Source organism: Pelodiscus sinensis, chromosome 31 (genome assembly GCF_052426305.1).
Source record: "Pelodiscus sinensis isolate ZL-2025 chromosome 31, ASM5242630v1, whole genome shotgun sequence".
NCBI lineage: Eukaryota > Metazoa > Chordata > Testudines > Trionychidae > Pelodiscus > Pelodiscus sinensis.
In genome coordinates this window covers 14,491,066-14,511,738 of record NC_143082.1, presented here as the reverse complement: position 1 = coordinate 14,511,738, position 20,673 = coordinate 14,491,066, and the positions used below count along the sequence as shown (strand labels likewise).

General features: G+C 53.8%; 1 protein-coding gene across 2 annotated transcripts in view; it reads left to right on the top strand.

The window, feature by feature from the left end:
• Positions 1-315: 315 nt before the first annotated feature.
• The window catches only part of POU6F1 (POU class 6 homeobox 1), a 32,218-nt gene continuing 11,860 nt past the window's right edge, over positions 316-20,673 (top strand). Inside the window, exons 1-5 of one of the 2 annotated variants that reach the window (XM_075901684.2) lie at positions 316-611; positions 14,282-14,380; positions 15,433-15,628; positions 18,130-18,251; positions 18,807-19,032. In XM_075901684.2, coding sequence (XP_075757799.1) covers positions 14,327-14,380; positions 15,433-15,628; positions 18,130-18,251; positions 18,807-19,032 — 598 coding nt within the window. In that variant the 5' untranslated portion in view covers positions 316-611; positions 14,282-14,326. Of the gene's footprint in view, positions 612-13,339; positions 13,772-14,281; positions 14,381-15,432; positions 15,629-18,129; positions 18,252-18,806; positions 19,033-20,673 lie in introns of those variants that run through there. The other variant, XM_075901685.2, reaches the window with a different exon arrangement.

Genomic DNA, 20,673 nt, shown 5'->3' with positions numbered 1-20,673 from the left:
TCAGAGTCCTCCTCCAAACTCTGTTGGCGACTGGCTGTGTGACCTTGGGGGGGTTCTCCTCCCCCCCCCCCCCCCCGCCTTAGATTCCTTTCTCCCTCCGGCCCCCTCCTCCCCAACAGGGCTCCATTAACTAGCTCATGTTTGCAAAGTGCTAGGAGGGGAAACGCAGAGCAAGGGGCACTTTTTAGGCTGGGGCGGGGGAAAGACGGAGGGGGGGATACGGGAGATCGGGGGGGGGGCAGGATTATCCAAGGGGGGGTCCTGCGCCCCCTCGAGGCCGCGGCCCGTGTTGCAGCCTGCGGGATGCGGCAAAGGCCTTTGCATAAATTATGTTCATGACGCAGCAGCTAAAAAAATCCAAGTAACAAAAATAAATCCCCCCCGAGCTAGGGCGGCTGCAAGGGGGGGGCGGCCCGGTGCAAAGCCCCGGGGGTCGCGGTGCAAGGGCTGGGCTGGCGGCGGGGGGGGCCGCCGCCTCCTCCCCCCCCCCAGCCCCCCTTTGTGTGCAGCATCCTCCGCTCCGCTGCTGTGAGATGAATTTTTAATTATTCCCAGCAAAAAAGCGGCTCGGAGCCCCGGCCCGAGCGGGGGGCGAGCGGGTGCCCGGCGCGGTGAGTGCGGGGCCCGGGAGAGGGGGTGCGGTGGGGCCGCTGCGGGGCGGGCAGGGGGGGCGGGGGGGACCGCTTCGGTGAATATGCAATGGTCTTAATTAGCATAATTTATATATTTATGATAAAGAGAAAAACCGGGGCCGGGGCGGCTGGGAGCGGGGGAGCCGGGGCCGGGGGAGCCCCGAGGAGCTGGATCGTGGGGAGACGGGGCCGGGGGAGCCCGGAGATGGGGGAGACCGGGGTTGGGGGAGCCGGGGTTAAGGGGGGGTCCTGGGAAATCGGAGGAGCCAGGGGTTGGGGAGAGTCTGAGTTGGGGGGAGCCCCTGGGATCGGGGGGTCGGGAGAGCCAGGGGCTTGGGGAGCCCCGGGGGGGTCCTGGATTGGGGGGAGCCCCTGGGATCGGGGGGTCGGGAGAGCCAGGGGCTTGGGGAGCCCTGGGGGGGGGCCCCCTCCTGGGGAGCCCTGGGGGGGTTGGGGGGGGAGCCCCTGGGATCGGGGGGTCGGGAGAGCCAGGGCCTTGGAGAGCCCCGGGGGGGTCCTGGATTGGGGGGAGCCCCTGGGATCGGGAGCTGGGGGGACTCGGGGGTCGGAGGAGCCAGAGGCTGGGGGAGTCAGGGGCAGGGAGGTTCCTTGGCGATCGGGGAGTGGGGGGGGGACCCCGGGATTGGAGGGGCGGGGCGCTGTGCTGTCTCCGGCGAGCGGGGGGGGGGGTGTCTCAGGCTGCAGTGGGGGGGCTGCGGAGCCCCGGGGGAGCAGGGGCCGGGCCATGGGGCTGCCTGGCTGGGGCTTTGACTCATTCCTGGCTCCCCAGGGAGGGGCTGCCCCCTGCACACGGCGCTGGAGCCCCCCCTGGAGAGATGGGGGGGGCTACCCTCCACCCTCGTCACTGGGGCTAATTGCTGCAATGTGGGGGTTGGGTGATCTCTGCTTTTTCCCCCAGCCCCCCTCCGGCCTTTGTGAGCTAGGGGATCCCCACAGGGAGAGGGGCTCAGAGTTACAGACACCCCCTATTCCCAGCTCTGCCACTGCCTGGCTGGTGAGGCTTGGGCGAGTCGCTGCGCCTCCCTGCCTCGGTTTCCCCGTCTGTAAAATGGGCACAACACCAGCCTCCTTTGCAAAGCCCTCTGAGCTCGGCTGATGAGCAGCGCTCGGTCAGAGGCGTGTGTAACTGGCGTCGTTAATTCACACCCGGGCAATGGGGAGCAAATGGCGCATTCGAAGGCACCCCAAACCCGCAGGCACCCCAAACAGCGGTGGCCAGCACGACAGACACCCCGGTAGCTAAATATGTCTCCCTGATTTTTCACAAGAACCTCTAATCATTATTCTGATGCAAATCAACACACAGTTGCCAAAGGGCATGGAAACAGAAGGGCATGGAGGTTTATGAAGGTGGAATTGGCTGGGCTTTCTATAGGGAAGGGGCAAGTTTCCGACAGCCTCTTCCCCTTAAAAGGCCGATTTGGGAGAGTCAGTACGTCTGATGTTAACGATTGTAGATGTTTGTGACAGGGTTTGAGGAGAGAGGCTGCCTTTCCCCCATAGACAGCTCTTATATTATTAACGGCTTTAGAGACTAATAGTAAGTCCTTGGTCGGAAAAGTTGTTTGACCAGGAAACACCAGTTGAGACAGATGTCCTTGGTCACACGATTATGGATAGATAACATCAGAATGGCCAGATTCGGTCAGACCAAACGTCCATCTAGCCCTGGTCTTCACAGCTTCCTCTGGCGAGGAGTTCCGCAGGTTGACGGTAGGCTGCGTGAAGAAACGCTTCCTCTTGTTTGTTTTAAACCTGCTCCCTAGTCAATAGGTTCTATGCAAAACTGCGCATTGGTCACGCTTCGCAAAATGACTTCCCTCCCTGGCTCCAGGGAGCTGGCTTTGTTCTCTGCCTCGGGGTTCGCAGTGCCAGTGACCGAGCGTTAAAAACCAGCCAGTGTTCCTCATGCGATGCCAGTCCCAGAAGTGGGGATTGTGGGGTTACTGCTCTTGCTACGTAGGCGTTAGTTGCGGAGAGGTGTAAGGCATCTGCAAGATGACTCTGGTATCTTGTTGGAAGTCTGGGGAAGGTGCATTTTTAGGGGTCCAGCTGGCTTAGTAGGTGACGCATTTGAATGTTTGCAGGACCTCATCTCAGGTCGCCTCATTTCAAAAGAGATATATTGGCATTGGAAAAGGTTCAGAATAGGGCAACACAATGATGAGGGGTTTGGAACGGGTCCCATATGAAGAGAGATTAAAAAGACTGGGACTTTTCAGCTTAGAAAAGAGAAGATGAAGGGGGGGATGTGATCAAGGTCTATAAAATCAAGACTGGTGTGGAAAAAGTGAATAAGGAAAAGTTATTTATTTATTCCCACAATATAAGAATCAGGGGCCTCCACATTAAATTAAATAGGCAGCAGGTTTAAAACAAACAAAAATAAGTTTTTCTTCACTCAGTGTACAGTCAACCTGTGGAACTCCTTGCCAGAGGATATGGTGAAGATCAGGACTTTAACAGGGTTAAAAAAAAAACTAGATTCATGGAGGTGAGGTCCATCAATGGCTATTAGCCAGGATGGGTAGCCTCTGTGTGTCTGGAAATGGGTGACAGGATTACCTGTTGTGTTCCCTCCCTCTGGGGCAGCTGGTATTGGCCAATGTCAGGGGACAGTATGCTGGGTTAGATGGACCTTTCGCTTCATCCAGTCTGGCCGTTCTTATGACCTGCTGGAATCAGTACGGTGAACTTGTGGTTAATGTGCTGGGCTGGGACTCAGGAGAAAAAAATTCCATGCCTCTGGCGTAGGAGTCATGTAAGCTCTCAATGCCTTGTCTGTGAAACTCCCCTCCCTCTCAGGAGAAAGCAGTGTGGTGCAGTCCTGAGACAGAGCTCTGATTATGACGTAGAAGCTCCATTGTGCCAGCGAGGGTTGTTAATTACCAGTTTAAAAGTTAACCGGCGAAATGCTATGTTGAACCGGTAACCCAGAAGTAGCTCCTTGCCTGTGACATGGGCCGGGGGCTGCTCCAGTCCAGCTGGGCCTGTCACATTGCAGGTTGCTCTTGCCAGGCCTGTCAGGACCCGCCGTGCTGCGGTGCGGGCAGGGGGCTGCGCAGGGCCTGCTGCCCCACACTGCTCCCCACACACTGGCTCCCGCGGAACCGGCTCCCACTGCGTGTAAACGTGTAACCGCTGGAAATTTCAAGCAGTTACACATTTAAGAAAAAATCCCTAGTACGGATCCCAGTAAATCTGTCCAAGTGAGATAAAGCATTGGAGGGGCTTGGGGAAAAGGGGTTCTCTTTAAAGTTTGCGGACGCTTCCATAGCTTTGCAGACATGAATTCCTGCTTGTGATTTTTTTTTCAGCTCGAAGCCGAGGTGTGCTGCGACAGGCAGCAGTCCTCCGGCCCACAGAGCTGGGTCGCAAAGCGCACCTCGCTTTGTAATGCGTTCCGCTTCTGAAAGCGTCGTCTTAGCTCAGCTGCACGGCCTGCTCCAACGCCAGCCCACGCTCTCGCAGCCCTTTCCGGATTTCCGTCGCTTAAAGGCCACGTTGGACCATCTGTCCTTATGGGTCACAAATGAGTTTTCATTAATTCAGCTCTGTAGATGGCCTGGCACAAACTTTCCAGGGAAGAGGCTGACTTCCCTTGTAGGAGAGGGTAACCAAGAGCTGTGGGGAGCTGCCATAGGTTTTAAAGTTATCCCATTTGGGGTCAGAAATCTGTTTTTGGAGGGTTAATCCAACTCTGATCAGAGGCTGTCTCTAGTTTTCCATTCCTCCCCCCAATCTTTAGGAGTTTCAAAACGGCCAATTTCACTCTGAAATAGGGATGTTCGAGTTTAGCCGATTAACTGGTAAGCTGATGCTTATCGGTGAATGTTATCGGTCAAACTCTGCCCAGCAGCCAGCTCTGCAGGAGCAGGGCTGGAGGAGGAGAGGGGCTGCTGCCCTGCTCTTGGGGAGACTTCGCTACCAGCTCTGCAGTATAAAGCTGAGTTTTGTAGTGGTTACACGGTTACCTTTTTAACCAACTTTTTTACATCCCTCCTCTGAAATGTGCTCAACAGGACACGTTTCCCGGAGGGCAAATGCGCATTTTCAGACACATTGGATTGGCCGTTTTTACATTCCTCCGCACGGAGCTGAAGTTTCCCCCCATTGTATAACGGGGATCTGGACAGTGGTTTTGTGTTTGCCTTCAGAAAGAGGAATCTGGTTTGGGTTCAGCCAGCAGGTATAATGGCTCTTGGTAGCACAGTTGCACCGTCCGTCTGACTCTCAGTTACACTGTGACCGCTGTGCACTGTTCTGGTGTGAATGGGGATTTCAAAAGTGCAGGCATTAAATTGGCTTCCACTTTCAGGCCTCTTTGTAGGGCCATGTGGAGGAGAGGTTAAAGGGACTGGGACTTTTCAGTTTAGAAAAGAGGAGACTGAGGGGGGATAGGATAGAGGTCTATAAAATCATGCGTGGTGTGGAGAGGGCCGATAAAGAAAAGTTATTTATTAGTTCCCTAAATAGAAGAACTAGAGGACACCAAATGAAATGAATGGGGAGCAGGTTTAAAATTAATAAAAGAAAGTTCTTCTTCACACAGCGTGTAGTCAACCTGTGGAACTCCTTGCCAGAGGAGGCTGTGAAGGCTAGGACTATAATAGAGTTTAAAGAGAAGCTAGATAATTTCATGGAGGTTAGGTCCATAAAAGGCTATTAGCCAGGGGATAAAATGGTGTCCCTGGCCTCTGTTTGTCAGAGGCTGGAGAGAGATGGCAGGAGACAAATCGCTTGATCATTGTCTTCGGTCCACCCTCTCTGGGGCACCTGGTGCTGGCCACTGTGGGCAGACAGGATACTGGGCTAGATGGACCTTTGGTCTGACCCAGTACGGCTGTTCTTATGTTCTTATGAAGCGGCACTCCCGTAGAGGAGAATGAAGCCCTTCCCATCGCTCCAGGATAAAGTCCCTGTGCGCCATTAGGGGATGAGTATGAGCGCTGGGAGTTTGCCCTGCTGCTGTGCCTAGAAGTGCAATTCCCAACTCACGGGTGTGGTCTTCCCTAGGGAATTGAATCGCAAGTAAACAGGATTTCGAGCGCCGAGTTAGAGCAGCACACCCTTGGGCACGACTGAGGGGCTAGCAGAGACAAGGACAGGCATCCTGCCCGCTTGTCATGTGCTTTTCCTGGCTCTGCGCTTGGCCGACTGTGGCACTGTGGGCTAGTTGCGTTGCTGCTCCGGGCCTCAGTTTCCCCATCTGTAAAAGAGACCCTAGAAATAGAACAGAAAGGGACCTTGAGAGGGCATCAGGTCCAGTCCTCTGCCCTCACGGCAGGACCAAGCACCGTCTACATCATCCCTGACAGGCGTCTGTCCAACCTGCTCTTAGATATCTCCAGTGATGGAGATTCCACAACCTCCCTGGGCAATTTATTCCAGTGTTTCACCACCCTGACAGGCAGGAAGTTTTTCCTCGTGTCCAGCCTCAACCTCCCTTGCTGCAGTTTAAGCCCATTGCTTCTTGGTCTGTCCTCAGAGGCCAAGGAGAACAATTTCCCCTCCACCTGGCTGTGAGGCCAGGCAATTTCCCCTCCACCAAGCCGGTGAGTTGGGATTTTAGATAATGCTACTGATCGCTCTGTGAAGTGCTTTGAGAGCTACCAATGAAAGGGGGATTATTTATTTATTTGTTATTGTATTATTGTATTGCATTGTATTAGAGTGAGGTGAGGCATTAAAGTGTGGGGGGGTGAAGAGCTGGGGGCTAGCCTTCATCAGCTAGCACCACCCAGGGCTCCTGCAGACCCAGTGGGGGTGGCCGGAAGCCTCAGTCAGCTGCCCCCTACGCCCGCCTGTCCGTGGCCCAGGGTGAGTTGATTGAGAAGGAGACTAGGGTTTGCGTGCTCTTGAGTATTAGTGTTCCTTCTGCCAGTGATTCACTGGGTGATGCTAGACAAGTTAATCCTTCTGCCTCAGTTTCCCCTTCAGTAACGTGATTGGTAATATTTGCCTTCCTTTGAGAAAATTGTAGGCTAATTAATTGTCAAGCGCTTTGAGAGTCCCCAGAGGAAAAGGTTTTGTGCTTTAGGGTTTTTTTTACGGGGGTGGGAGGAGAGGCTGGTGGGGGAAGGAATTAATTACCAAAACAGGTTGAAAATGGCTTTACTGTTCTGAAAACACATAGAAGACTGAAAGGGGCAGATGAAAAGTGCGGCACGTTTGTTCTTGGAGCCGTGTGAGGACGAATGGGCTGTTTTATGATTGAATGTGGGTTTGAACTGAGTGCAGTTGCCGTTTCGATCTTTCTGTGGCTTCGTTGGAAAAGAAAATGTGTGTGGTTTTTGTGAGTTCAGGTTTGTCCATTTAATTGGTCTCTCAGGAGATTCAAATGCAATCAGCCCGGAAGACACAAGAGTCTCTGCAGACCACTTACGCCGGGGGTGGGCAATGGTTTTTGACAAGGGACCACTCCAAGAATTTGGTAGGGGGCCAAGGGCCGTCCTCGTCCATGATATTAATGGCGGAGGTGTGGGGTTTGGAACGGAGGTTGGGTGCAGAAGGGAGCTCGGGGTAGGAGATTGGGGTTCAGGAGGGGATGTGGGTCTAGAAGGGAGTTTGGGGGAAGGGGGTTTGGGACCCTGGGCAAAGGTTTGGGGTGCAGGGTCTGGGAGGGGGTACGAGTGCAGGACGAGGGGTACAGAGGGTTTGGATTGTGATCTTGGGGTGGCGGGGCAGAGAGTTGGTGGGAGGGAGGGGTTGGGGTGCCATTTGCAGGCTCTGGCCTTGAGGCGCTTATCAAGGCAACTCCCAGCCAGCAGCCCAGTGGGACCCTGGAGCAGGCGCCCTGCCTGCCGCACCCCCACGTGCAGTTCAGAGCAGCCAGCTGCAGGGGCCATGTGCTGTCTGTGCACCATGCACCCCTTGGGGGGGGGGGTCCGCATGCAGCCTGTGCTGCAAGCATGGCCCAGGCAGCTCCCATTGGCCAGTTTCCAGCCAATGGGAGCAGTGAGATTGTGCTGGGGGGCAGGGGCAGTGCACAAAGCCGATTTCATGGGAGGCCACACACTTCACCGTCCATGATGCATATAACGCACCTCCGTGCCGGATCCTTCACAGTACCCCAGTGAGGTTGGGCACGGATACTCCCAGGACAGTAGAACTGGAAGGGAGCAAGCCTGGCTTGTTTATTTTCATGAACATCTCCCCCCGCCCCCCTCCCTCCAAAATAACATGACACTGAACTGGGATTTAAGACTGAAGGGTTTTTTGTTTTCTCCCTGGACACTGCTTCAGGTTGCAAGGAGCAATGTGTGAGTGACCCGCACTACAGGGTGCTGTGGGCTAGGGCAGTGGTTCTCAGCTAGGAGCCCTTGGGGGGGCCACACGCAGGTTTCAGGGCATCCCTCAAGCAGGGTTCGATTTGCTGGGCTCTAGGGCAGAAAGCTCCCCCTCCCCCCGGGTTTGAAGCAGACATAAGAACGGCCGTACTGGGTCAGACCAAAGGTCCTTCTAGCCCAGTATCCTGTCTGCTGACAGTGGCCAGCACCAGGTGCCCCAGAGAGGGTGGACTGAAGACAGTGATCAAGCGATTTGTCTCCTGCCATCCCTCTTCAGCCTCTGACAGAGGCCAGGGACACCAATTCTATCCCCTGGCTAATAGCCTTTTATGGACCTAACCTCCATGAAATTATCTAGCTTCTCTTTAAACTCTGTTATAGTCCTAGCCTTCACAGCCTCCTCTGGCAAGGAGTTCCACAGGTTGACTACATGCTGTGTGAAGAAGAACTTTCTTTTATTAGTTTTAAACCTGCTCCCCATTAATTTCATTTGAGCAAGGGGCGTATTCTCTCTGTCACTGATAAAGCAGGAGAAGTTCCTCTTGAGCTTTCTTTGGGTAAAACTTTCCTCTGAGAGAGACAGATTGGTTTGGGGGTTGGGCTCCCAGAGCTGAAGGGGCTCCGTGTCTGCATTGCTCTGCAGGAGGGGCGGTTACCCCAGCTCTGTACCTTGTCTGGGGGAGAGCCAGTGGGACCAAGCACCCGTCTAGGTCTAATGCCGCTCTTAGGGCCAGATTTTCAAAGGTATTTATGGCACCTAAAGATGCAGATGGGAGCTTCGTGGGGTTTCCAGAAGCTTCATAGCACATTATTCGCCTAATGGATTTCTCTGGGAGTCAGGTGCCCGACCTGCTTAGACGCTTCTGAAAATGGTGCTCGGTGCCTATTTTTGTTTGTAGATGCCTAAGTATAAATGAAAATCTGTCTCTTGGGGCTTCTCACCTGTGGCAGGTGTGTTCGCAGTGAGATCCACACAGGAATGGGATCCAGGCAGTCACATCTCTGACTCATCCACACTAGAAACGAATATGGCAGTTCACAGTGAGAACAGGGGGCGTCCAATCGTCACCTCCCTCTCTTTTTCCAACCTTTTTTTTTATTAGTAGTAGTATTAATATTATTTTGTGCATTTCGTTGCCGGGTCCCCATCTGCTGGGAAACAGCCGGGTGCGTGGGGAGTGCGCGTCCCACTGCCCATCTGGGCGACCGATTTGTCCCGTTAATTGCAAAAAAAGTGCAAAGAAGCAAAAAGCAATGGTAGGACGCGCTCGCGGAACGTCTGCAGAGCAAGAGCCAGCCGTGATGAAATCCACGCCTCGCCACAGAACGGCAGGGAGCTCGATGTTACGAAATGTCTGTGTAATCATTTACCGCGCTAATTGGTCTCTTTGCACGGTGCCGAGCGAGAGGTCGGCTTCTCTTCTTTGCCCGTTACCTGACTCTGCCGCGCAGGGAAGGCCTGGAAAGATCTAAGTCTCTTGCTCGGATAAATGCAGTAGATAGAGCATCATTAGTGTCTCGTGTTCGGCCTCGCTATATGCCGGAGGTTCTGAAAGCCACTTTTCAGCTTGTTTTGTTGCTGTAGATCTGTGCAGAGATAAACTTCTGTAAGCCACAAGTCTGTCTCGTGATGCTCCTTTGCTGCCGTTTTTAGCGGCGCTTTGTGCAGCAAAACTCCAAGGCTCTGTTGAAAGATGCGTTGTTTTAAACCGTCTGCAAACCTGGAAGACGGCGCCTTTGCACTACATTGCTCTTGATTTACACGAAGGCCATTCTACACTTCTCTGGCAGTGCAAAGGCACCTTCAAGTGTGCGTCCCTGTGAGGGTCGGGCGTGCTTTTTATACGTTCCGTCGTTCCATGCGCCTCCTTGGGAAAACGCATGGGGATCTGGTTGGTTTTTTCGCTGTTTCCTGGAGACGTCCCTAACACGCACCGACGAGGGACGTGACTGAGGCGCGGACGTGCAACCTTGGGAGGACTGAGAGAGCCGCGGTGTTTTCAGCACCAGGCTTTTTTTTTATTTTGCAGCTCAGCGCATGAAATCACAGAAGCTGACTCCTCTGAAGAATTTGCCCGGCTCCCCAAGGGCAAGGAGCGCACAAGGCCTTCCTGTGCCCGAAAAACATGAGTGCCTAGCATGAGAACGCAGAGTTTCCTGAGTTTGTCTCTTGTGATTTTTCTGACAGATCAGCTAATAACTGCTCCGTCCCATCTCCTGCCAAGAATGACAGTCACTCAGCCGCCAGAGAGCGTGTTTAGAATGATACCTTTCCTTAAACAGCTATTCCTGTTGCGAGCGTTCACTGCAAAGGATATTTGCAGGGAGGTGCACATGTTTGGTAACTTTTTAAATAGGTACCCACTGTATACCAAGCAATCTCCCTGCAGGAACCTCGATTTTGACCATTTTTATGTGTGGTTTTTTTTTTTTGTAATTATATTTATCTTAAATTTTGACTGAATTGGGTCCGATGCCTTTTAGGAATGGGCATGTTTAACCATCAACCAGTCAACTAGTCAGTTAACCGCATTTTAACATCCTTACTTCAGTCGGGCTGGAGCAACCCCCCACCCTCCCTCCTCTTTAACCAGTTAACTGGTTAAACAATATGTTTAACCAGGTAAATGGGATTTGACATCCCTAATGCCTGTTTAAAAATTGCAGCTTTATTGAAGAAACCCATTTTCTAATGGACGGGGTGGGCTCCTTCTGCCCCCCTCCCATCTCTGTGTGACTCCTCGGGGGATCTTAAATGAACTGCGGAGTGCAGAGGAGAATTTCCGGCATGTGCATAGTTATGCTGTCCCCGCCTTACCTGCTCAGGTGCAGAAGACAGAAAGGAGAAGGAGCCAGACATCCCGGACGGCGGAGCTTCTCGAGGATAGAGCAGACCCTGGGGTTTCGTAATAGAAATGTAGCCGTGTTAGTCTGGTGTAGCTGAAGCAAAATACAGGACTATGTAGCACTTTAAAGACTAACAAGATGGTTTATTAGATGATGAGCTTTCGTGGGCCAGACCCCCTGGACCCGACGCCCTTCTTGGTGCAGGGCAAAGATTATTTAAGACTTGCATTATAGTAGCACCTTGAAACCCCAGTCGAGAGAGTGACCCTGCAGTGGTAGTCTCCTAAGATACATAGCGAAGGACAGGTCCTGCCCCAAAGAGCTTACATCCTCCTCCAGGATCTTACCAGTGCCAGGAGACCAGCAAACCAGACACCACCCACCCCAGCTCCTGCACAGACTTTTCCTTCCTGGTGGAATGACTGTCCATTCGACTCATCTCATCTCTTTGTAACAGGAAGTTTGGCAGCTTTTGTTTCCTGGTTTTTCCTTCCCCCCGGCACATCCCCGGCGCTCCAAGTTTGCCTGCCCTTCGCCGTGTAGGAGAACTAATTAACTATTAATAACGCGCCAGATGCGTAGAAGCGCTACCTGATGGCCCCCGACTCTGCTCTCTGCTGCACGGAAATAAACTGTGAATTAAAGCCTGCCTCAGCATCCCAGGGTGCTTGGCAACTCTGAAGAAAAAGCTGGATTTAAAAATGTGCCTCCGATTTGACAGAGCAGCCACCGTTCCAGAAGACTCTCCGTCCCTTGGCTTATTCAGGCTTCAGGGGCTCACCCTATTAACAGCCCCCCAGCAAAGCGGAGAAGGCAGCTCTGGTTCTGTGTGAATGTTTAGCTTGGGCTTGTCCAAGCCAGCGGGGGTTCGGAGCTAGGAGTTGGATGCTGTCCCTTTAAATCAGTGGTCCCCAACGCGGTGCCCGCCGGGGCATTTATGTGTGCCTGCCGAATCATCTGAGCCAATCCCGGACCGCGGCATGTGTGCGGTGCCGGCCCGGGTGCATGGCGTGTGAGCAGCCCCGCCCCGGGCACACGGCACATGCGTGGCCCCACCCCGGACGCACGGCGCACGAGCAGCCCCAAAAGGTTGAGGACCACTGCTTTAAATAGTTTGTAAGCCTTCTAATGACGCTCCCTGTGTCTTGTGTGTATGTACCAGAGGCCGGTGTGTGCCTGCATGTGCCTTGCCTGTTGTATATAGTGAACACCGTTACTCGGCCGCTGCCGTGGGTCTGTGAGGTTCCTTCCTGTTTGGTTAAAGAGTGAAAGGAGCAGTAATTTAAAGGGATACTATCCCCAGGCATGTTGGTTAATCTTAACAGCTACATGCAGACACACCCCCTTGCTGCCTCTCTATCAGAGGCAGCAAGGAGGTAGGGGGAAGCAGGAGCTGCTGCCTGTGGGGAGTTGGTTTTTAAGCCAGCTCCTCGCGCCTGCTGGCTCTCGGAGCAATTGGCTTCCCGCCCTCCCGCTCCTCTGCTACCTACAGAGCATGTAAGAGCGGCCAGACGGGGTCAGACCAAAGGCCCATCTAGCTCAGCGTCCTGTCTGCCCACAGTGGCCGATGCCAGGTGCCCCAGAGGGAGGGAACAGAACAGGGAATCATCACCTAATCCCTCCTCTGTCATCCGTCTCCACACAAAAAAAACTGGGGGGGGAGGCGGGACCAGGGCTGGGGGATACCCACGGAGCTGCCTCCCCCCTGCCCCGCACTGCTGCCTCTGTGGGAAGTTCGTGGTAGAGGCAGGCGTAGAACCGGCATCCTGACGCCAAGCATGAGCCTCGGTTGCCCTGCCCTTGTTGCCTCAGCCAGCCCTGTTGCCAAGTGGGACTGGCTTGGAAGAGGAGCGTTCCACATGCCCGCTTTGTGCAGGCGTGAATGGCTCCCACCATGGGCAGTGGCCTGGACACCCCGACAGCCACGCCGTAGGGTGAAGGGAGGCTGGACGTGGGCTTAGTCTCCCGGGGCTGCGAGCTGTAGAACGCCAGGCTGCCTGTGGCTTCGCAAGCTGCCCCGTCTCGCGCATGGTATTCTGGGGTTCGACCCGGGGCGGGTGTGGCGCTGGGTTAGCAGCCTGCGCTCTGTCATGGATGCTTAGCAGCTCTTTAAAAATAATTCTATAGCAAAAGCACAGACGGCAATGTTTGCGAGGAAGTAACCTAACCACAGACTACGTGAATTGTCTTTTTGCTGTTAAGAAGGAATGTATTAGGAAATTTGTTAGGAAACATAATAATTTAGGATAAACAGTATAATTTGTAAGAGTAAAAATCCTCATCTGAGTCTCTAGCTCTTGAGTAACACACCAAATTTGGTGTAAGTAGAAAAAATTCCTTGCATCTAATTACAAGATCCTCAGCTAATTCACTAGGCCTTAAGAGAAAAAATTTTTTTGCATCTCAAATTAACCACAGAACTGAATAGACAATGAGGGTGTGTCTAGAGTACAGGGTTTTGTTGACAAAAGTGGACTTTTGTCGACAAAACTATACCTGCGTCTACACTACCGCTGAGTTCTGTCGATATAACGTCGACAGAACTCAGCAGTTTTGTCGATGCTGGTAAACCTCATTTTACGAGCCATAACGCCTTTTGTCGACAGAGTTCTGTCGACAGAAGGTGTTATTGCATCTAGGGTTGTGTCTAGACTACAGGGTTTTGTCGACAAAGCAGCTTGCTTTGTCGACAGAACTGAATGTCGTCTAGACGCTCTTTGTCGACAGAAGCTTTGTCGACAGTATCTGTCGACAAAACTTCTGTCGACAAAAGCCTGTAGTCGAGATGTACCCAGAGAGATCAGGCCATAAATACCCCTGCAGTAACGACTGCAGGTACCTCATCATCTACGACTCATTCTGGAAACTGAACTCACGTGCTGCTCTCTGACAAGAGGCAGGAGATCCATCCGTGGCAGGCATCGTAACAGCATTCGTCATCCTCTACCTGGTCAGTAGAGAGATGCTGCTACACCTGATCGGGTGAGTCAAAAAACTTAACAGAAGAGTCAAAAAATCTAACAAAAAGAGTCAAAAAACCTAACAAAAAGATTCTAAAAAATCAAGAAAAACAAAATAATATTGATGAGCTATAAGATCAAGGACCCTCATAGTTGCAGTTCTTTTAAAAAATTAATCTAGAAGAAATTAAAAAACTAGATAACGAGTTAGCTGACATCACTAAATATCCTTGTCATCAGGCTAGCAGAAACAATTTGCTTTTTGTATTTTTCTTTTTTTATTCATTTTCTTTTAATTCTTAGCTGTTATCTTTTAAATTTGTTGTTCATTAAGTGGCAACATCAATAAAGTTATGCTCATTAATTAAAACACAAATTGGTAATTGTTCTAAATTTATTGGCGACTTCCCAGGTAAACATGGGGGCAGACCAGAGTTCTGCACAGTCCTAGTGAACCCAAGGGAAGGGGACGGTTTGCTTAATCGCGACCTCTCATGGCACGCTCATGTGACCGGTATCTTCTTGCTCGCAGTATGCGGGGAGTCTGAGTCCCCCCCTCCCCCCAGCCTGACTGACCATGGACACCGAAACCGTGCAGCCCCCGGAAGCCGCCCTGACGGTGAACGAGCAAGTACGTTTGCGTCTTTCCACGGGTTTGTGGCGGCCATGCCTGGCATCGGGCTTCCCCTTCTCATGCGGCCAGCTGCTCTGAGCCATCTCCTCTGCACGGGCTTCAGAGGTGCACCACTGAGCTCCCCACTGGTGTATTAGCCCACTGATTTCAGTAGAGCAACGCTGGTTCATGCCAGCTGAGCAGCCGGCCGGTTGGCATCAGGGGAGCTGTGCCAGCTCACGCCAGCTGGAGATGGGCCCTGATGAGGGATGGAGCCACAGCTGATAATGCCAGCTGAGACTCTGCCCTGGCTATTCTGGGCTAACTGCAATGGTGAGGAAACAATTACAGCGAAGCTAGTGACTAGAGAGGTATATGGGGATGGAAGGATGGATAGAGCGGGTGTGTGTGTTTGGGGATGGATAGATTGATAGACAGATAGATTTGTATAGGGGATGGATGGATGTGCATAGGGATAGACAGATGAGTGTTGGGATTGATGAATAGACGGATGTCTATGGGGATGAAAAGACAGACAGACAGAAGTGTATTAGAATGGATGGATAGATGGATGTGTATGGATAGGGATGGATAGATGGATGGGCAGGGATAGGGATGGATAGATGGATGGGTGTAGATATAGATGGATGGATGGGCAGGGATAGGGATGGATAGATGGATGGGTGTAGATATAGATGGATGGATGGATGGGCAGGGATAGGGATGGATAGATGGATGGGTGTAGATACGGATGGATGGATGGGCAGGAATAGGGATGGATAGATGGATGGGTGTAGATGTAGAAGGGTGGATGGGCAGGGATAGGGATGGAGAGATGGATGGATGGATGGGCAGGAATAGGGATGGAGAGATGGATGGGTGTAGATATCGATGGATGGATGGGCAGGGATAGGGATGGCTGGATAGATCTATAGGTGGGTCCATTCTAGCTCTGCCTTTTGCGGTGGGTGGAGAGTGTGAAGCCCAGAGAATCCCACCCTCTTTTTGTCCGTGTCTGTCAGGAACTGGGCCTGTTGAGATCTGACTTCTCCTTTGCTCTCTGCGTCCAGGTCATCGTGATGTCGAGTCACGAGACTATCCGAGTGCTGGAGGTGGGAGTGGATGCCCCGCTTCCAGCAGAGGATGATGGGAAAGCTTTGGAAGCAACTGCTGGAGAGGTGGCAAGCGGCTGCCCCGTGGAAAGAAGTGATCCAGCAAGACAAGGCATGCAGCCAAACCAAGAGGCCACTGGTGGAGAGACAGCTGGTAGGAGGCCCGCTACCCTGTGCTGTTTCTTGTGTTCCACCTCCCACCTGTTGGTTAGTGCAAATGATCAGGAAAATGCCTGAGACATAGACAACATCCTGATTTGGCCGAAAGCTTCCCAGTTCCACTTGACTTTTTAATCCCATTCCTCCCAAGGGACCCTGGCTCTGTCTGTCTGTTGAGTTGATGGAGGAAACCAGCATTTCCTAAATGTGCACATGTGCTCCAGTAACCACCACACGGGGCTGAACTAGGAGCCAGGAAATCTGGGTTCCATCCCAGGATCTTGGACAAATTGTGCCCCTGTGCCTCAGTTTCCCTTCCCTTTGTTTAGATTGACAGCGTTTTGTGGTGTCCTGTGTACGCATCCTAGCAGAACAGGGCTCTCCGTTCAGATGGGCAGGGCCTGGAGGCACTTCTGTAATACCAGTTGTTGGTGTGGGTGGGCAGGGGGTGAATCGATTAATACACATCGGTTTTGAATGCTTCTGAGTACAATAAGGGCATCTTCCCAGGTAGCTGCGTGGCTCCTTGTGGCGAGGAACCAAAATCAAGTCTGCCTCTTTGACAGGAACAGAAGGCAACATTTGTCAGTGTAACTCACACACGGGATTAGAAGGAGTCTCTTTTTCCCTAAGGGCCACGTGGCCCCCGACTGATTTTTCTGGGGGTCAGTGGCTCCCCAACGAAAAAAGTTTCCCCGCCTCTGCCCTAGGTCTCCTTTGCAGCTGTGCTGCCAAAGCAGACGGCTGAAGCAGAGTAGGGATGTGGGATCTTTCTTCCCTGCCTGCCCTAGGCTGTTCCAGAGTGTGGTTATGTGCCGATAAACAGCCGGGGCGTCTCACCCCAGAGGTGGCTGCGTTTCAGTGGCGGGTAAAGTGATCTGGGGTTTCAGTTGGGTAAGTTCTGATTTTGGGGGGGACAGCTGCAGAAGCGGTGCCGTTGTTATACAACCCTCAGCGACGTTGGGCAGAAAATGACTTTGGCCGTAGAGTTCAAGGTGAAGGAAGATGGATGGAAGGGGGCTCTCTCTTACTCAGGGGAGGTGCTCACTAGAATAGTCTGTGCCAAAAATTTCTCTCAGGGCCCTGAGCAATGTGGGAGGTGGGGCCCGGCTCCATGCTCCCAGAAAGGATGGGGCTGGGGCAGTCGGCCCTCAGCACCGCCTGGGGTCCGGGGCCACAGTAGCAGGGGCGTTGGCTGGGAGCCCAGGGCCCCTGTGAATTACTGGGCCTTGGGGCAGTTGCCCCCTTTCCCCCCCTTGTTGGAGGGGTTGTTTGGTCCTTTTTGGAGCAGCCAGGTAGGCCAAGAGCTGTTGCCTGGCAACATGGGGGACATCTCTGTGCGCCTAGAAGGGGCGGGGCCTTGGGTGGAAGGGGCGGGGCTAAAGTGTGCCACACCCTTTCCCCAGCCAGCCCTATGTGTATGTGTGTGTATATACTTGTGTACACACACACACACGCCCACACACACCAGCAGGCCTGGGAGCCGTACATAAATGCACAGAGCTCTCCTGCCATCCACGATTCCAGGATTGTGCAATGCCTGGGTCTGGCCACCAGGGGTCACCTTGACTCCATGCCCAGCTGACGTGGCCAGACAAGGGGGTGACCAAAACTCAGAAGAGAGGGGATGATAGATCAGATAAGTGCCTCCATTCTGTGGTCATGGCTTTGAGGCATTGCCAGGATGGCCTAGTGGGTAAAGCACCTGCATGGGACTCCCGTGTTCTAGTCCTGTCTTTGCCTCTCAACTCCAGGGTGACCCTGGGCATGTGACATCCTGCCTCAGTTTCCCTGTGGCCCAAACTGGGGGTAAGGATCCTGACTTCCTTCATCAGGAAAACCTGGGGTTGCTGATATGAAACTAATAGGCAGCAGGTTTACAATAAACATAAGGAAATACTCCTTCACGCCCCTTGCTGTCAGCCTGTGAACTTCACTGCTAGGGGAGGTGGCGAATTCCAAGAGTCTAAGTGGATTATAGGACCACGGATGGCTTTTAGTCCAAGCGTTTAGCTGTCCCTCAACCTCTGGCTACCAGAAGCTGGGCTGATGACAGGGGAGGGATCACTCGAAATATTACCCACGGCAGCGCCAAAAGGCAGGATACTGGGCTAGATGGACCCAGCATGGCTGTTGGTACGTTCAGCTTCTTTTGGGGGCAGAGAGAAGGTCCCACATCAGAGCCACATGCTGTTGCTTGAGCCGAAAAATCCAGTTCTGCCAGCAGCACAGATCTGTGGGAGAGCCACTAGGGGGAGACAGAGAGCAGGTGACAGTGTGGCATAGCCATGGTACTTTCCTAGTCGACCTTGGGCAAGTCATTTTCCCCCTCCTTGTGCCTCAGTTTCCCCATTTGCAAAATAAAAGCTAACGATGCAGCCCTGCTTCGTTAAGGACTTGGAGATCTGTAGGTGAAGAGCGCTACATAACGATTGTTATTATCATTACACTTAAGTAGCAGAGTCTTCTGACGTTGTGTCCTTTCCTCCCCCGAAGGCGAAGTAAAGTCGTTGCCTGGAATAGCTCCCCCCAGCATCTCCTCCATCACCACCTTCAACCAAGCCACGAGCCAGCCGACCCAAGCCCTCACTCCTTTGGCCGTCCAAGCCGCGCCGCAGGTAATTTTCTGATATCCCCATGGCTGGGCGTGGGAAGGGTGCGCACGCCGATGGCGAGCAGGGGAAGAGCGTGGGGTATTTCGCCTACGTCCAACCCATGGGAGGGCAGGCTTGATGTGGGAGTCCCACACGCTCTTCCCGCGCTCCCCGTCCCGTGTCTGCTGTTAACGATCCCTGGAACAGCGCAGCCTGTTTGCTCTGAGACTTGCCCACGGGGGTAGCCCCCCTGGCGGCAGAGGGGGGGAGGCAAATGAAGGCCCCGCGGCGTTGAGCTGCGGCTGGAAACGATTCTTTGGGGGGGCATTCAAACCAATCCCCATTCCGCCTCTGGTGGTGATCTGACAACCCGCCTCCGGGGAAGGGGGCTCCCCCGAGCTGGACGCCAGCTGCTAAGATGGGAGCACCCCTCCCTCCCCCCGCTCACGCATGGCTCAGGCAGGCGCCCCCTGGCTGGGGCCGCGCGGGCCTGCGCGCGCTCGCTACGGCGCCGATGCTCTCTGCCGCGGCGTTGATTTTTTTTTTCTTTTCTTTTTGAAATCTCGTTTGCTTTTGCAGGTCTTGACTCAGGAAAACTTAGCCACAGTTGTGACAGGAGTAATGGTTCCCGCAGGGGCAGTTACTCAACCTCTTCTTATCCCCATCAGTATTGCAGGTCAGGTGACAAGCCAGCAGGGGCTGGCTGTGTGGACATTTCCTACAGCAACGGTCGCTGCCCTGCCCGGACTGACTGCGGCTTCTCCTACAGGGGGAATTTTCAAACCACCTTTAGCCAATCTGCAAGGTAACGCCCGCTCCGCCACCCTAGAGCCTCTCTGATTGGTCAGAGGTCCCGTCACTCTGCCAGGCCTGGGAACGAGGGATGTCAGTGGTGAACCGGTTAATTGGTTAACCCAGCCGTGGCCAACCCGCAGCTCGCGAGCCGCATGCGGCTCTTGCTCCCAAAAGTGCGGCTCGCGAAGCCGCTCCTGCGGCCCCCCTCCCATGGCCTCTGCCCCCTCCGGCTCGCCCCCGGGTTGGAGCTGCGGGGTTTTAAAAATGGCACCCAAGATGGCAGCCGTCTTAAAGGGGACAGCCTCCTTTTTTGAAAAAAGAATAATTTCGGTTTTTTGTGTTTGCACGACAATTCTGTTCTGGCGGGGGGTTGGGGGGGTTCTTTTTCTTTTTTCTTTTTCCGCTTGACAATTCTGGTGCGGCTCTTCGCATTTTTTCCGCTGCTGTTTTGGCTGTCTTTGTTACAAGGGTTGGCCACCCCTGGGTTAACTGGTAAGCCTCACGCTTCATGGGTGAAGCGTATCGGTGACGGGTAACCAGTAGGGAGCTGGCGCAGCCCCCCGCCGCCGTGGGCAGGGGCTACTCCAGGCCTGTGGAGTCCTCCGCAGGAAGCGGCACTCGACCCCAGATGGAGCAGCCCCCGTCTGCAGTGAGGTGGCCACTCTAGCTCATCTGTGGCAGGCGGTGGGGGGGAGTGGCCCCCCCCACCTTCCCTCTGATTTAATCGGTTAACCAATTAAACGAGATTGGTTAACTGATTAAACGGGATTTGACATCCCGGCTGGGAACAGGGTGGTGCCACATGTGGGCTGCAAACCTCCGGCCAGCGTCTGCCGTTCATATGGGGCAAAAGCTCTTGTTTTCCTCCTGCAGGCTTTGCCTGCCTGAGGACCGCGGGCTTGGGCAGGAAAGGTGACGTCGGTTTCTCCGTGTCCAGAAGTCCCGGGCCGGTGCTCTTGAGCGCGAGGCCGGGATCAGCATTGAAATGCTGAGTCCGAAATGCTGAGTCCGCTGCTGGGTTGGGAGGGAAGCTGCTCTTCCTGGGGGAGAGGGGGTGAAATCCGCCCCATGCGGGGGCCCGTCATGGGGTCTGGGCCCCTCATAAGGCCTGCCTAGCGAGAGCCCCGCGAGGACGCAGGAATGCCCCGCGGCGAGCACGTCCGCAGATGCAGATCCTTGCATGGCCACCCATTTGCAGGGCTGTAGATTTACAGTCTGCCTCCGCAGCTGCAAACGTGCGCCACGGACATGACGCAGATCGGCAGGGCTCTGGGCCTAGCACGGCCGTGGGAGGGCGTCAGCTGGGCCCAGGCCTCGGGCTGCCCCGGGGCGAGCGGAGCCTTTTCTGTTCAACCCGCTGGCCTGCCTCCTCCGTGTTTCGCTCTTCTGTCTAATTGCTTTGGGAAGGGAGGGGGGCTCCCCCACAGCCGCTGTGCGCGACGGCTGCTTCGTGGTCCTTTACGCGGCACGGGGTCCGACCTAGCCGGCATTTTAAAATGGCGCCGGCCGGCTTTATGTAAATGAAGCCCGGCAAATTCAAATCCCGGGCTTCATTTGCAACTCCGTATGACTACATTACCCCCCCTAGTTTGAACTAGGGGGGTAGTGTAGACATACCCTTAGACAGGCAGCCTAGAGCAGTGGTCCCCAA